The sequence below is a fragment of the Oppia nitens genome, unplaced genomic scaffold, assembly GCF_028296485.1.
Source record: "Oppia nitens isolate AA-2021 unplaced genomic scaffold, nextdenovo-longstitch-racon4-pilon3 scaffold11_pilon_pilon_pilon, whole genome shotgun sequence".
Lineage (NCBI taxonomy): Eukaryota > Metazoa > Arthropoda > Arachnida > Sarcoptiformes > Oppiidae > Oppia > Oppia nitens.
In genome coordinates this window covers 2,703,014-2,722,372 of record NW_026533190.1, presented here as the reverse complement: position 1 = coordinate 2,722,372, position 19,359 = coordinate 2,703,014, and the positions used below count along the sequence as shown (strand labels likewise).

General features: G+C 25.8%; 2 protein-coding genes across 2 annotated transcripts; both read left to right on the top strand.

Moving 5' to 3' along the window:
* The first annotated feature begins 3,935 nt into the window (after window positions 1-3,935).
* Window positions 3,936-5,273, top strand: LOC128951671 (uncharacterized protein F54H12.2-like). The gene has a single exon (XM_054296922.1). The coding sequence runs from the start codon at window positions 3,936-3,938 to the stop codon at window positions 5,271-5,273; it is 1,338 nt and encodes a 445-aa protein (XP_054152897.1).
* Window positions 5,274-7,307: 2,034 nt separating this feature from the next.
* On the top strand, window positions 7,308-7,850 carry LOC128951660 (TATA box-binding protein-like 2). Its single transcript, XM_054296911.1, has one exon. It carries the CDS (start codon window positions 7,308-7,310, stop codon window positions 7,848-7,850), a length of 543 nt encoding a protein of 180 aa, XP_054152886.1.
* Window positions 7,851-19,359: the final 11,509 nt, after the last annotated feature.

Sequence of the window (19,359 nt, the reverse complement as noted above, 5' to 3'; positions counted from 1 at the left end):
CAAGTAGTGGAAAAACCGTTTTACTTAGAAATATATTGGAAAATTATAAACAAACTTTATATTTTTCTGATATACCAAATAAGTTAAAAATTGTGTGGGCATACGGTCAATGGCAAGAATTGTACACTAAATCTATTGCTGATTGTGATATACAGTATATTGAAGGCCTACCCAATGAAGAAGAAGTAAAAGAGATTAAACCTCATCTCATAGTTATTGATGATTTGATGACTGAGTTGGGAAATAATGTGAAATTAGCAAATTTATTTACTAAAGGTAGTCATCATATGAATATAAGTGTGATATTTATATCACAAAATATATTTCATCAAGGGTCTCAAATGAGAACAATTAGTTTAAATTGTCATTATTTGATATTACTTAAAAACCCAAGAGATAAAAGACAGATAATTAGTTTAGCTTCACAGATATATCCGGAAAATTCAAAATACTTTATAGAAGTGTATACTGACGCCACATCTGTTCAATATGGTTATATTAAAGTAGACCTAAAGCAGGATACACCTGAAAAATATAGAGTACAAACAAATATTATACCAATTAATAATAAATTGAAAATTATTTGCTATATTCCTAAGTAATGTCTGATAATTTGAAAAAATATTTTAGAGATTTGCAGTTTGTTTCTAAAATAAAATGTAAGAAAACACAAAAAACATTATTGAATTATTTAGCTAAAGACCCAAAAGTATATTTAGCTATAAAAGAAATTGGATTAAATGTTATAAAAGGAAATATAAAAACTAAAAAATTGAATAAAAGTAGAAAACTTTTACTTAAAAAGTTTGAAAGGAAACAAAGTTTAAAAACTTGTAAAAGTGTTGTACAAAAAGGAAACGCTTGGATGTGGTTAATACCGTTACTAACAACTGTATACGAATTAATAAAAAAATAATGTCATTCAGAAAAGTTGAATTGGTTACTAATGATAGTGATGATGACATCGATATGGATATCTCAACAATGAGTGTGGATAGTAAACCGTTTGATAAAATTAAACCAAACACATTAGTAACTAAAAACATTGTTGACAATGTTACAAATGATGGCAATATTAAAAACAATTTATCACATATTAATAATTTTCCACATATTAATAATTCATTTTTAAGTATAATAGAAGATATGGTTTTAAAAGTTTTAATTAAAAATAATTTAATTAATACAACTAAAAAACAAAGCAAAGTTAATACAAAAGTTCATAAACCTAACAAAAAAGTTGTTAAAAAAGTAGTAAATAAAAAGATTGTTAAAAAATCTAAATCTAAAAAATCTATACAATGGATCAAAATATAAATGAGTTGTTGAATAAAATATATTATGATCCACAAAATAGTGGATCATTTAGTGGTGTAAATAATTTGTATAAAACTGCTAAACAATTAAATCCAAATATAACATTAAAATTAGTAAAAGATTGGTTAAAAGGAGAGTTAACTTATACTCTACATAAACAAGTACACAGAAAATTTATACGAAATCCTATTGTTGTGACATATATTGATGAGCAATGGGAAGCAGATTTAGCTGATATGAGAGAATTTGCTAATAAAAATGATAAATATAATTATATTTTAACAGTAATTGACTGTTTTTCTAAATTTGCATTTACTGTTCCATTGAAAGTTAAAACAGGAAAAAGCATTACAAATGCTTTTAAAACATTATTTAAAAACAGAAAACCATTATCTTTACGTACAGATAAAGGTAAAGAGTTTTTAAATGAAATATTTCAAAAATATCTAAAATTAAATAGAGTCAACTACTTTCACTCAAATGATTATAAAATAAAATGTGCTATAGTTGAACGCTTTAATCGTACATTAAAGTCACGTATGTTTAAATACTTTACTGCTAATGGTTCGCGAAGATATGTAGATGTACTACAAAAACTTGTTAAAGCATACAATACATCATATCACAGATCTATAGGTATGTCACCTATTGAGGTGACTACAGAAAATACAAAACAAGTATACAATAACTTATATGTTAAATCTAAAAAGTTTAAAACACCAGATGTCGCTACAGGAGATAAAGTACGTAAAGTGTACGAAATGTCTAAATTTGATAAAGGTTATTACCCTAACTGGACTGATCAAGTCTTTACTGTAGTAAAGACTATAAAAGGTGATAATCAATATGTGTTTAGACTAAGTGATGGACAAGGAAATATTATTGAACAGCGATTTTATCCACAAGAGATCCAAAAGATCAAAGAAAATCTATACCGTATTGAAAGAGTTATTAGAAGTCGTGTTAGACGTGGTCGTAGACAGTATTTTGTTAAGTGGTTGAACTATCCGGAAGAATACAACAGTTGGATTGATAGCATTCAAGATGTCTATACTAAATAAATTGTGTAAAACTGAATTAATTTTGTTTACTATTCAAATGTCATTAATGACAATTGTAATATTTGTAAGCTTAATTAACTTAACTTTTGAAATTGGCAACAAAAATTTATGGGCAATTATTTTAACTAGTTGTATTGGTTATATAATGCCTAACCCTAAACTTAAACTATGTAAAAATGTTATAAAAGGCTCTGATACTGTATTTTAAAAATAAAAATGAATTGTTTACTAATTAACATATTGTGTTTTATTTTATTTATTATATTTGTTGTTGTATTATTATTTTTAAGAGATAAAGAAAAAATTATTTGGAATTGTTATTTTGATAACAATACACAAATAAAACTTTGTGAATAATGAGTAAATATATTACTTTAGTTAATAATGTCAAAACATTTGACAATACAATGTCTGATTTTAGAACAAAATTAGGCAAAACAGTTAAACTTGATGATAGTTGGTGTGTTGGTATATCTGAAATAACTTATACCAAATCATGGTATAATATATTAAATGATCATAAAATTACATTATTTGATGAAATGGGCCGTATATATGGTGATAAGTCTAATCAATATGATGATAAGTTTACACTTAAAGCTGGTTATTATGAAACACCACAGAAATTAGTTAATGAAATTAACAATATTTTGACTTTATTTACTGATATTAAACCACCAAAATTAGTTTATAATGAGATTAATAATTTTATTACAATTAATGTTGGTATAGTTGAAAGTGTAGTTAAAATATTTCCTGACTTGGGTGAAGAAATTGAAAACATTTTAGGTTTAAAAGATAGAAAAGTTACACATAATTATTATTATGGTAGCAATAGCTTAGTTAATATAGTATTCAATGGAATTGAAAATAAAAATACTATTAAAGGCTTTCATCCTGTAGAGATTAGTGGTGGTTTTCATTCACTATATTTATATAGTGATATTGTATACCCATCACTAGTTGGTGATACATTTGCACCTCTACTGAGAGTAGTTGAAATACCGCGTAAATATAAATTTGGAGATACAGTACATTTAAATTATGAAAGACCTCAATATAGACCTGTAAGACTCAATGAATTTGAAACACTTGAAATATCTATAAAAGATGATAGTGGTTTATCTATACCATTTAAATTTGGTAGAGTAACTATAACATTGCATTTTATTAAAGTATGAATAATCCATATATTGATTACTATAAAATCCAAGCCGGTAACGGTATTGTATCTTATGCTGGGCATAGATACCAGTCCGGTAATGGTATATTTGGTAAAATATTTAAACACATTAAACCTGCATTAAAATATGTAGCAAATAAAGGATGGGATGCATTTAACGGTATTGGTAATGATATACTATCTGGTAAATCATTCAAAGAAGCCGGCACAAATCAGTTGATAAGATCAGCTGATACTATTTTAACAGATGTTAAAAATAAAGTTTCTAATGTTAGACAACAAAAAGGTTTAGGACGTAAACGTAAAGTTAAAACTAAACTAAAATCTTATAAAAGACGTAAAACAGTTAAGAAAAAACAAAGAAAATACTAAAAATGTCTACAATACACGAATTATCATCTCTAATGACACTTCCAGAAATGGATGTGTTTGGAGTACCACCAACACAACTAATGATTGAACGTGATGTTCAAACTGAACACCGTCCAATAAGTACATTATCTAATTCAACAAATACTATTGAATTTGAAATACATACAGGCTTAAATGAATATATTAACTTAAGCAAAAGTGAACTTTATTTATGTTTAAAATTTAAATTACAAAAGTCTACTGTATCAACAACACCTGAAGTTAAAGCAGAAGACTGGAAACTAATATCTCCAATCAATTATTTAATGCATTCATTTATTAAACAAATTGATGTAAATATTGGTCAAACAACTGTTACAACATCATCAGTGAATTATTCATATGTGTCATATATTGACACTCTTCTTAACAGTAATAGTGATGCTAGAAATACACATTTAGAGACTGCATTTTGGCATAAAGATGAGACACCTATGGATTCGGTAAATGAGATAAGAAGTAGTCGTATACGACCGTCAGGTAACTCATTATCTGACGGGTGTGAAGTCGAAATGTATGGCAATTTGCACATTGATTTAGCATCGCAAGTAAAGTCTTTACTTGGAGGGGTCACACTGAATATTAAAATTTACCCACAAGATCCCAAGTTTTATTTAATTTATGATAAAACATTGATACCAACAGTTGAAATAATGGACGTAAGATTGTTTATGCATAAATCTATTGTTAACCCACAAGTAGTTGTGGCACACAATAGAGCACTTGAAAGTGCTAATGCCCGCTATTTTATTACACGAAAGGAAGTAAAGACATCAATTATAGCTAAAGACACATTAGATTGTTATTTAAATAATGTCATCAATGGAGTGATTCCTAGAAAAATATATATTGGTTTTGTTAGTAACGAAGCATATAATGGTTCATATAATATGAACCCATTTTATTTTAAAAATTACAATATCCGACACATTGCATGCTATGTTGATGGGACTCAATATCCACACAGACCATACACACCAGACTTTGCAAATAAAAAATATATGCGTGAATATTTTGGATTATTTGAAACAGCAAATCAAATCAAACACTCAACAGATATTGACATAACACGGGAAGAGTATGCTGAAGGTTATACACTATTTGGATTCAATTTTACACCGGATTTATCTGATGGAGTAGCAAAAAGTGGTTATGTATCAACTGTGGTTAGAGGTAACTTACGAGTTGAACTAAAGTTTGCCTACCCTATACAAGAGACTGTAACTGCAATCATATTCTGCGAATATGATAGTTGTGTAGAAATAGAGAGCTCAAGATTTGCTATTAAAAATTTTCAATAAATTACTATGAATACATTACAAATAAATAATTATTTTAAAAATTGTAATAAATATTATGGTACATATCCTAGAGATATGCTACCAAATATTATACCAAAAGATAGTGGTGTTATTATTAATACAGATAAAGCTAGTGCTCCTGGGGAACATTGGGTTAGTGTATACAAAACAAATAATGGTAGCATTATATATTTTGATTCATTTGGATTACAACCACTACATAATGATATCTTAAATTTTATAAAAGACAATACTGTAAACGGTTGGTATTACAACTGTATTAATTTTCAAAGTGTATACTCTAATACTTGTGGATTATATTGTATTTATTTTTTAACTAATTATTTTAATGGCGGATCATTTGAACAAATCCAAACTGTGTTTGGTTTTAACCCTCACATTAATGACTGTATTGCCAAATTATTATGTAACTGGTAAATGTCATTTATCAGATGTGTATAAAAATTTTAGTGATTATTATAGAATATACATTAAAATAAAAGATATTTATAATGAAAAGTTTCTTATTGTTATGACTAATGTAAACGTAATTAATGGTACGTTAGCAAATATTGCGTCAACATATAGACATCGCATTGAGCGCTATTTTATAGAAGAAGGGTTTCCCCTCAACAACGAACACGATTTACTTTTTATAGTAAACAAACTTAATCTGTAAAATGAGTAAAATTAATCAAATCTGTGGTGTAATGGACGCACAAGGTTTTGTTTATAACAATATCTTTGTCCCCCGTGAGATTGCAATAATATCTCACACTTGTAAAATGTCTGAGTTGTGTGAGACAAACTTAACTTATAGAGATATGGAATTGAAAGATCGGATTACTAACCTTTATTTGGCCAACAACTTATTGGGATTATCGTTACGTACAGTAAACACTGAGATAACAAAAAACTCAACAATGGATGCCAAACAAATTATTATTCAGATGTATGAGAAAATCAAAAGCAAAGAAAAGCCATACATTGGAATTAAGTGCTCTCAATTGGCGGATATATTGGACATGTGCGCTATACCTTACGTTGAATTGGATCAGTATAGATGTCCTAGTCTTAAGACATTAAAGAGAATGTATGGAGGCCGTTCATGTCATTTTCATGAACGTATCATACCCGATAAATCAGATATGAGATGCGCTCAACACAAATGTGAGCTATTGTGGAAATGGATTAAAAATTACTATTTGTTTTCATATTAAAATGTAAATAATTATACATTTTTTATTTATTAATAAAATTTATTTTATTCAATTAATTTGTTTTGTTTATTTATTACAATATTTGTTTTATAATATACAATAATTACTTTAATTAAGATATTTAATGATTTCATCTTTCAATGACAATATAATGTCAATTTCAGGGAATATGACATTTAATTTTTTAATGTTACCATTACTAATGATACTAAAACAATACAATTGTTTTTTCAAATGCATGAATGAGATAACTCGAAGATCTCCAAAAGAACCAAAGTCTTGGGTTTCCATCTTTTTCAACAATTCTTTGAATTCATTACCATATAAATAAACGCCATGTTTGGTGTAGAAGACATCTTCTCCATCATTGCAAACAGTCAGTCGGATGTCCACAAATTTTTCACCGTTTTCGTGTTCCAATACACGAACAAATTTGTCAAATTTGTTTTCACCATCAGATTTGGTGAAAATGGATTTTTGAAACAATGTTTTGCCAACCATTTTGATGATGAAAAATTTAATTTACAATAATAATCAGTTATAACAAAACTAATAAACACTAATACAATAATAGTGTATACACTTTGCTTTTATAAGTTAATATTTTATAGAGTAAACAGGATTTACGATAGTGTAATACACTATTTGTTGTTGCAATAGTAGTTAAACTACTTATTGCAACAGATGTTGCAATAATTGAAGCAATAGTTGTTAAACAACTTGTTTCAACTGTTTTTGTAATAGTTGATGCAATAGTTTATGAGTTTATAACTACATCAACATTTATTATAGTAATACAATTTGCATTATCAATATGCCTGTGATAACTAATGTTTCGATGACTGCTGATCTCTTTGATATGATTGGTTTTATTGATTTAAGAAAATTGTGTAACAACTGTTGTAATTGTGTATATCACAATTACCCATTTGTGAGAGTAATTAAACGGTATCGTAACCCTAATGCCACGGTTATGATATACGACTCTGGTAAACTAGTATGTGTGGGTGCAAAATCAAAAAATGATGGTCGAATAGCATTACGAAAGACTGCTCGCATAATACAAAAACTCGGATATGATATCAAATTACATAACTTACGTGTGACTAACATTGCTGCGTCACATAACCTGAAAAACGACTTGAATGTAGAGAAACTGATGAATCAATTTAATTGGAGCAGTAATTATGAGTTGGAAATATTTCCACATTTGAGGATCAATTGTGGTAATAAAAGACATATAACTCTCACTAGAAAAGGGAAAATGATATTGACTGGTGTTTATACTAGAAAAGCATTGAATGAATTATATGAAGAGTTTATGTTTAAATACTTTGATTACTTAATAAACAAATAAATATGAAGAAAGTTAGATTTGATGACAAAATACAGATAAAGACTATGTATGTTTGGTCATATGCTTCAAGACAGGCTCGTATATCTAACTGGCATTGGATAGTTTTTAACAGACGTATTCATGAATATAAGTGTAAACTAATTGAAGAAAATATATCATATGTATTAGATAAAAATTTTAGAGAGAAAATATTTAATGAACGCTTTTGTAAATAAATAAAATGTAAATAAATTATAAATATTATTTTAAAAATAAATGTATTTATATTTATTTTGTTTACATCTACACTCATGTTAGGTCACATGATTTCCGCTATCCCCTCTCCGCTAATACATCGGAAGGTTGACCAGTTCGGTAAGTTGGTCAGTTTAGGTAGGTGGTCTGTTAGGTTAGGTTGGGTTAGGTTCGGGTAGTTGGTCAGTTCGGTTAGTTGGTCAGTTCGGGTAGTTGGTCAGTTCGGGTAGTTGGTCAGTTCGGGTAGTTGGTCAGTTCGGGTAGTTGGTCAGTTCGGGTAGTTGGTCAGTTCGGGTAGTTGCTCAGTTCGCGTATGTGGTCAGTTTGGGTATGTGGTCAGTTCGGGTAGGTGGTCAGTTCGGGTAGGTGGTTACTATGGGTAGTTGGTCAGTTCGGGTAAGATGGTCAGTTCGGGTAAGATGGTCAGTTCGGGTAGGTTGTCGGTTCGGGTAGGTGGTCAGATCGGGTAGGTGGTCAGTTCGGGTAGGTGGTCAGATTGGGTAGAGGTAGTAGTGACGTCATTGGTGTACTTCACTTAGGTTAGGTTAGGTGGAGTCACGTGATCTCCGTCACCTATTCTCCGTCATACTGTTATATGGGGGAAAGCACTGTGCTTTCCCCTTCCGTCACCCTTATGTCGTAACTACTATCAATTAATAAATCAATAAAAATTTTAGTTCAAAACTTTTTTTTATATATTTAAACATTTCATATTATCCGACGACAACAAAATATTTTTTTGTGTAAGTGTTATTTAATTTGTATCTAAAAATATTGTAGCTATTTATTGATATATTGTATTAAATTGTAAGCAATTTTTCAAACACTGAACCGATAAATAAATGATTTGTCAATAAAATTAAATGAAACAAAAAAACCACAGCAAAAAAAATGTGTGTCTCTATGTTTAGTATTTATATATATTTTGTATATAATAGATGAAATACCAAATGAAAAAATGACCAAAAAAATAATAATATAAAAAAATGTTTTCAAAAAATACATTTTTGAAACATACAAAAATGTGAATTATTGTTAACATTTATCTTATTTTTTTGCTGTTATATATATATATATATATCACTTTTGCTGCACTAGTAATGATAGTTTGATTTGAACACTAAATTTATATATAAAAATCAAATCATTTAATATTTTTTCAAGCAAATGCTTTGTAAAAATCTATTTTTTATATAATATTATACTATTATATCACACAATAAAGCTATAAAACATCTATGTTATATATATATATATATATATATTACATATTTATTTTTTTATCTAAATAATTTTTGCGTTTATAATTTACTATTGCTATTACAAAGAAAAAAAACTATATGGTTATATACACCATGGTTATTGATCAAATTTGAACTAGATAATTTATATTATAGTATTATAAAGTACTACTACTACAATAACAACAAAATATAATAGTAATAATAATCTAGTAAATTAAATTGAATTTTTAAAAGTAAAAAAAAGTAAATCTACAATATAGTATATTTGTTGACATTAGTTATAGAATTAGTGTAATAATAAAAAATATCATTAAAACTTCAATAAACATTTTCACTTCAATAGTGTAATGTATATATACTGTATGTGTGTATGTGTGTATGTGTGTGTGTGTGTGTGTGTGTGTGTTTGCCATACAATTCAATACAATAGATTGCAATACAATTCACATTTAATTATTTGCTCACAATTTTTGCTACTCTTTAACTAATAATAGGTTTTTTGTTTTTGTTTTTATACACACTTTTATTTCTTATATTATTTTCTTATTTCTAGTTATTCTCACTTTTACTTTTAGGTCTCTCTCTCTCTCTCTCTCTCTCTCTCTCTCTCTCTCTTTCTTTCACTCAATAGTATATCTCCAATGTGTTTGACAGACACCCGGGCATACAATTGTAGGCATTTTCCACTCCCTTTCCACTATTAGTGTCTATTTTCTCAACTATTTTTTTGTGTTTTTGTTGTTGTTGTGCAAAATGGTTTTCCTTTACTGAACTCAATGGCAATACTACTATTACTACTACTACAACAACTACTACTACTGATAATGAAATGATATATTGTGTGCACACATACACAATACATAGTAAACTATAGTAAAACCCAACACAAGAAAAAATCAATTTAATGGGAATTTGAGTTTAATTTTATAGCAATAAGTTTTATTTTACGAGAGGAGACTATAACACACATAAACTATTGGATGAGTTTTTTTTTAAAAATAAAATAATTTTTAGTCTACAGATCCACACAACTCGTTCACTATATATATATACTGTAAATAATGGATAATAATGTATCTCTTATTTATTAAGAGAATCCATAGCTAATAGTAGTGACTGACTGACAGACAGACAGCCAATAATAATAATAATATTTTATTTAACTTTTTATTTTATTTTGTTGTTGTTGTTGTGCACACGTTTGTTGTTGAACTGAAAACATCATTTTAAAAGATTCATTAATTTTTTACAGTTATTATTATTATTATAGCACTAGTAGTTTATTGAAAATAATTTTCAAAAAAAAAACGTTTTTAACTTTTATTGTATATCAAACAAAATTGTTTACTCTATAGTTTAATGTTTAATAATAAAAAAAACTCTAGTTATTAAAAAAAAGAAATAAATGTTAAAATTTAAAGTATCAAAAGTTTTATTATTATATATTAGATATAATAAATAATGAACTATAAAACTGTATATAATTTATATACTGTGTATTTATTGGTAATTTATAATAAATAAATGGATAAATAACATATTATATAAACTGTATATAGATAAATTATAGTAATTTAATTTAATAATCAATATATTAAATTTTTGTTTTGTTTTTATATTGAAAAATTATTATTAATAATAATAATAATACTAAACAATTTATAAAATATTAATTATCTAATAAATAAAATAACGATTTTCTGTCAGAAAATAATTTACCCTAATAAATATTAATAAATATATTATTATTAATAATATTATCAAAAAATAAAATGTTTATAATAAATCTCAATATCCAATAGTATATATATATATATTTAACAACAAACTATTATTATATGTAATTATAAAGGTATATAATTTATACACCTTAATACTGTTTATTGAATAATATTGCATATCAATAGTTGACAAAAAAATACCCATAAAATATTGATTTAAACAACAACTATAGTATTATTATTATTATTATTACAAGAAAATATTGAATATTATATTGACTTTAATATTATATGACACGTATGACATGACACACACACACAAACATAATATAATAATAAAAAATAATAATAAAGAGGACATTGAATATTTCACGTCATAAATATTAAATATCTTTATATTCTATACAGTATTTGATATATATATTAATACATGAATATATTACATACGATATTTAGACAACTTTCTATTAAGTGGTGTCAACCCAATCCATATACCATACAATATAGTTTAGTTGACATATCAGTGCCAGTAATAAACCCGTCAACTATAGCCCCACATCAAGTATATTGTGGGCTCAAAGAAAGTGAGAAAAATATTTTTATTATAATAAATGAAAGTTTAATAGTATTTTTTAGATATATATACTATATTTAAAACTATATATTCAATATATTATAGTAGATTAGAGTAAGTAAACTATTGTTTTTATAATGTATTTTTTGTTGTTGAAATGATAAACACATTGTGTAAAAATAAAATCATAAATTTTATTTCATATCTATACTAGTATTGTAATATATACATATATATATGCATTGCATATATACAGCATATTTTATTAATACCATTAATATATTGTAAAATAATTAATAAAAAAACAACAATTGGTTATTCTAACACAATAATAATAATGAAAAAAAAATTATTTATTATTAAAATAAAACACACCTATTTAACAAACATACATATAATGTATAAATATTATATAAAATGAATATATTTTTGAAAAATTGATTACAAATAAATACATGTGTAATCTATATTATATTAAAAATATATTTAATATTCCAAAAACTAAAATATATTAAAAATATTATAAAATACAATAATTAAGTAAAACAATAAATAAATGCACACTAATTAAAACAATATTGTAGTTTATCTATATATTAACTTTTTATTATTTTTATATTTAATAACATTGAGATTAATTTTTTTAAGAGCCCTAATATACTGTACATATATATTAAGCATTTAGATTTATTTAATTGAAATTATTTTATTACTAAAAAAATAAGTAAAAGATTTAATTAAACAAGAATTAACAGACAAAAAAATAATAAAAGAAAGAGAGAAATAAGTTGAATAAAATTAAATCTTTTATTCAAATGCAAATTGTAATAAAATCTCTCAAATAAATTTCATATTATATACAGAATACAGAATATTCTGTACGAAAATATTTTTTAACTAAAATACTATTTATTATATTAACGCAAAAAAACTTGACATTAATTTTCAGTCATTTAATTTTATTTAACAGTTTTAGTCTCTCTCTCTCTCTCTCTCTCTCTCTTTCTCTCTTTATTTCTTTATTAAAACTATGAAATAAATTAACGTCTATTTTTTTAAAAATATAAGCCTACAATTTTTATTAACACTAGTTTTGATTTTCTTAAATCTCTTTTATATTAATTTATATTAAAAATAACGTAGAAAATAGCGTAAGTATCAAATTTATATATACATAATGTAAAAATATATACAATATATATATTTAAGTATACGAGAAATATTTGAAAAACAAATAGAAAAAAACGAAAATTATAATAAAACATACATTTCTGTATTATGACTACTATTACTAAATTACTGTAGAATACTAATACTATTCAGACTCAGACATCTAAAACTAACTGTGCATTTGAAGCATAAATTTTTTTCACAAAATAAAACTATTTCAATACTACTATTACTACTACTACTGTACCACACTCTGTGTGTTGGCTTTCATTTAATTTGAAGTCACAGTAAAAACATTGAAAAATAATTCCCAATTGAATACACATTTCATGTGACAAATTCAATTGCATTTAGCCATTGCATAGCTCTCTCTCTCTCTCTCTCTCTCTTTCTTTAATTCTTTCATTTACTAAATGCTATGCAATGAGATGTCAGTCAAAGGGAATGGGAGGCAACCCGTAGAAGGAGGTGCCGGCTATGTATAAGTGTGTGTTATGTTATGTACAGTGAATTTGTTTCCTTAATTAAAAAAGGGAGAGAAATTTTCATGTATGGTATTAACACATAGAAACAAATGAAACTGTTTGGGAATTATTATGTTTTTAGTTGAATACTGTATATACTGTATAATACACAATGTATAGTAAAGTATTTTTTCTCAAATTTGTTAGTCTTATTAATAAAATTACTAATATTAATATAATAATTACTGTATTTATGCGATAAAAATGTAATGTTATATTAGATTTTTCTTATGCTTAAAGTTTTTAGTTTAATTAATTAAATAATTATAATTAAGACGTTAAGATTATGTAAGCAGGTTTAGTTTAAATATATATATATATATATTTAATAACTTTTTTAATTAATTAATAAGTAAACAATGTTATTTAAATGTTATATAATTTATATTATATATACTGTATATAAATAGTATATGCCATTTTTAATTGAATAAAACTTTATATTAATCTTAAATTTATTTTTTAGTCAAAAAAAATTTGAATTAATAATTGCTAACAATTTATTATTATTATTATTTTGTACTACAAAATAATCAAATCTTTTCTCATAAGGTTTTCACAAATATTTATTTAATGTCAAAATATGTCAAAATACTTGTTATTTTTTATATATATATCTTAAATACAGTATATAGTCTTAAGCGCACAAAATATGATTATTATAATTTAAAATAAAATACAAAAAAAATATTTTAAACACTCTTCAAAAAACAATTCATTATTAAAAAATTTTAGTTTTGTTTTTGCAAATACTAGTAAAAACATTTGAAATGCTTTTATAGACATTACGAGAGAGAGAGAGAGAGAGAGAGAGAGAGAGAGAGAGAGAGAGAGAGAGAGAGAGAGAGAACTTATTTACATAACACTAATAGACTACTATTCCCAAAACAAACCAGTGATTGATTGTATATTATTAACATACAGTAACTATACTATACTAAAATATAATATATTACTTTACATTATCATTATTAATATTAGTAGTAATGTTATTACTATTACATATATGTTTTTTTATAATGAAAATAATGTAATTATTATATAATAATTTTATAAAAATAACTACAAATATTGAAAACTAACAATGTTTTCTTGATTTTATATTTTATCTTTTGTTATTTATTTTATAATACATTTTAAATATTTATTAAGTTGTATAATAACAATAATAAGTAAAATTTTAGTTAAAAAATAAAAAAAGTAAATGATATAAAGTATATTATTTTTATTTATTTTTTATAATGTTAGAGATATAATTTATTTTTAGCATTAAGCATATATACACTATAATTTTATAAATTATCTCAATTACTTTAATTTTCATATTTATTAAATTTTAATAATTTATATCATAAAATAAAATGACTGCTAATTATTTATCTTTTTATTTTATTTATTATTATAATTATAATTACTTTCAATTTATCTAAACTTCCACAAAAAAACTTTTCACTTTTTATATATAAAGTATTATTGTTATGTATATAATCTCTTGAGTATAATATATATTCAAATTAGTCACACAATCACAATATTGCCAAAAAAAGTCGTTCGCAAAATAAATTGAAATTCAATAGTTATTTCTTAAAAATATTTTTTCACTAAATATATATTCAAAGTGTAGTTTCTGTATGAATGAGTCAGAGAGAGAGAGAGAGAGAGAGAGAGAGAGAGAGAGAGAGAGAGAGAGAGAGAGAGAGAGAGAGAGAGAGAGCTAAAAGATGTTTAATCAGATTTATTGTTCAATTTTGGTATCAAAATCACTCTCTCTCTCTCTCTCTCTCTCTCTCTCTCTCTCTCTCTCAATCGCTCAGTTAGTTTTGGAAATTGTTGAACTCAGGTGCAGCTTATTGCCATTATAGCCAAAAACCCAATGGTCGGGTGCTATAAATTAGAATAATAAAACACTTTCCACTAGTTTTCTAGTTTTACCGACAAATCTATTGTCATTTCAATTACAATATATATAACTGTTGGCGAGCACTGGGAGTATGTGTATGTGTGTGAGAGAGAGAGAGAGAGAGAGAGAGAGAGAGAGAGAGAGAGATGTTAGATATGTAGTATTCTAGTGATCACCACTGACCCATACTTCCCACATACACATACATATAATTTATATATAAATATAATTTTTACAGCACCAAAGTTTTCATTATTTAATTGTTTGATGTTTAATGTGTGTTACATAACACGTTATATGGTATAGTATGGTAGAGTATGGTGTGGTACGGTATACTATACTTTGCTATACACCACACTTATCATCACATCATCTCGTGATGTTGTTGTCGAGAGCTTTGTTATAGTAGGTCTCTGTATATGTATATCAGTTTAGATAGGAAACTGATATTACATGTATGTATGAGCCAAGGGATATCAGGGGGATATATATACAGTACTTTATATAATATATATATATATATATATATTGGGGAATGTCGTCTATTATAATAATGTAACGTTTCTCTCACTTTCTCTCTATCTCTCTATCAGATAATATTGGAATATAATTTTCTCCGAAAAAAACACTACATATGATATACGTATGTAAAGCACAAGTAGATTAGTATTAACCAAACCAATAGAGAAAAATCGGTGTTATTATGTGAAAAAGGGAAAGTGTGTGCCGCACAGTTAGCATTTAATGCCCGGCCTATGAATTACTCATCGGTTTTGTGTTTCGGTATATTCCTAGTACTTACTCAGTGCTTATGTATGTACTATCTATATATTCTCCCCCCTCTATTCCTGTCCAGAGATTTATTCATTATTAATGCTCCAAATGTTTGGCACAGGAACTCTAGGCATCTGACACACTACTAGCCGCCCAGTGCTTAACTGACTTATAAAATCCACTATACGACTGGGCTCTAGGAGCATATATACATATACATCGGTGTCGTCTTTTCTTATCGTTAGACTGATCCAACAACAACAACAACATAAATGCACTGTTAGGTTGTGTGCACACTAGTTATATAATCGTAAGATTACTACTACTGTTAGTTTTGTCCCAATGGATGGTTAACTCAATGGATGTGTCGTTTTGTTTTTAGTTGGCTTTTTTCCAAAAGAGAGAGAGAGAGAGAGAGAGACATTATAAAAATAAAATTTATTATTGAATAAGGGATCGACAAATAGATAAATTATGTCTTATTACTATACAATTTACATAAGAGTATACTAAAAGTTATACAAAACAATATGTTTAATGTAAATGAATTTTAAAAATGTGTTTGTAATATATAATGAATCAACTATTAATATATTTTAACATATTTTTGTAGTTTTTATTTTATCATAGATATGATATATTATTCATTTAATAAATACTCCCACATTTTTTTAGATAAAAATTAATTTTTAAAATATATATATATTTTCCTATTCATTGCCATGGCTTACTCATCAAAACTAATAGCAATACACCATAAATAACATTTTTTGTAAATTTGAAATAAAATATTATAATTAATTAATTACTAATGAATTAATTTACATTTTAAATTAGTTGATTAGTAATTAATGTGACAATTCATCAATATTATCAAAATTGAAACATTATAATTGACAATGGTTGGGCATCTTATTATATTTTTATTAAATTTATACATATTATTACACAAAAAAACTTTATTTTCCATTTGCATACAAATTAAGTAATTGTGAAATGAATACAAAAAACGTATATAAGTGAGTGATTGGGTGAGTGAGTGAATGAGTGAATGAGAGTTAAAGAGCTAAATGAGATGAGAGGAAAGGCATCGAAAATCAAGTATAAGGGCTGAATGTAATAGTGAGGACCACTAATGAATGAATTGATAGATAAATGGCAGTAAAAGAATTTGTTACCCAAGCCTTACATCCCTTTCTCTTAATAGATAACTGTGCTTTCAGTTCAATTTTATTTCACTGTCTTTTTTCTATTCAAACCAATACCTATTAGTTGGTTTATCAGATCTCTCTCTCTCTCTCTCTCTCTCTCTCTCTCTCTCTCTCTCTCTCTCTCTCTCTCTCTCTCTCTCTCGGTATGCGTAGTCTTACATAACAAATACAACGAAAAATACTATTGTATTGATTATATATATATATATACTGTATATATACCCAACGTTTCATAACCTATCACTTCATTAGTGTTTTATATAATTTTTCTTTCTTTCCTCACTCACTCACCCACTCAAACATACTGTATATATATAACTGACATTCATTTTATCTATTAGTGTCGATATTACGTGAATAACATCATATGATGACTATTATTATTATTGTGGCACTTCATATACACAGTATCTATAGATTTATAGCGATTTTATTATTTGTGTAGTATTAATATAAATAGCAAATAGAAATAATAATTACTATTATTACGGCTTTATAAGAGAGAGAGAGAGAGAGAGAGAGAGAGAGAGAGAGAGAGAGCACAAATTAATTGTCAATTAATTTTCCACTATAGAGAGTATAGATGATTGGCAAATAAATAATTTATATTATTCGTATTATTATTTAATTTGCATTAATTTTGACAACACATTTGACAACACATTTGACAACCCTTTTTGCCTACCCTTTAACATAAAAAAATTTCCCCATTAATTGACTAATATAAACAACAATTTGTTGTATAATGAAAGTGCATACAACTATAAATGAAAATCTTATTTTCCAATACAATGAATGCAATGGTTTTATATTATTGGTGTAAAATATATTTTTTCAATGTATTGATTAGTGTATGTATGTGTGTGTGTGTGTTATTTGACAAATTATATGTTATTTTTTAATCATCTATTAATTTGGTTGATACTGTCGATAGTAATCAGCCAACAGTGCAAAACCCCAACTTTTAGTTCACAAAAAAATAACAAAAAACAACAACAAAAACACATCTAATTACTAGTTATTCACACGTAACTAATGTTTAGTTATTTATTTATTAGTAATTTATTATTATAATAATATTTTTCTAGTAGTAGTAGTAGTAGTTTTATTTTAGTCAATTATTTAGCGATTAGTAATTTTTTTCTAATATTGTTGATTAAAAAATAAATTTATTATTATTAAATTTTATATTGAATTTTTTATACCGTTATATATATACAGTACAGTATTGTACATTAATAAATGATTATGTGATATATTGATTATATAGTCAATGATAGATCCAAAAAAAAATAAAATAAAATTGATTGGACTCTCATTGTTTGACTTTTTCCGGCATTTAATGGTTGGTCAGCGCTCAGGGATTAGCCGATGAATGAATGTCTCTAAAACTAAAAGACATCAGACAATAGACAATCATAAAAAGGACAGTCATTTTTTTGGTGATACATTCAATGTAGTCTTAAAATTTAGTGGTTATGTATAACATGCATACCAGATAAGAAAAAAATAAATTATATATTTTACATTTAATATAAAAATATATTTAACATATTATTACAGACTAATAAAATTTTAATTACAAACAAAATAGTTTATTATAATATTATTTGTTATTATTTAACACTTTTATCATTTATATACTGTATATTTGATTTATGTATAAGAAAATGTTGTTTTTTGTTGTTGTATTTATGGTTAATGTTTGAACGTTTTTGTATCAATGGCTTAACGGCTAAAATACGACTATGACTACTACTACTACTACTACTACTACTACTACTACTACTACTACTACTACTACTACTACTACTACTACTACTACTACTACTACTACTACTACTACTACTACTACTACTACTACTACTACTACTACTACTACTACTACTACTACTACTACTACTACTACTACTACTAGAGTATTATATTGGGTGTAAAAGTGCAGTGATTTTTTACGGATAACTTTTGCCTAAAATCATTGCAAGAAAACAAGACATCACTCGTATTTGTCGGTTGTCTAACAGTTATTTTTTTCTCGGATTCAATGTATTCAATGGTATATACATAATAGGCATTTGAGAGGAAAAATTTGGTAATCATTAGGATTGGGAAATAAGTAGACTTTTTTCTGAGTGTGTATATATGTGTGTATATACA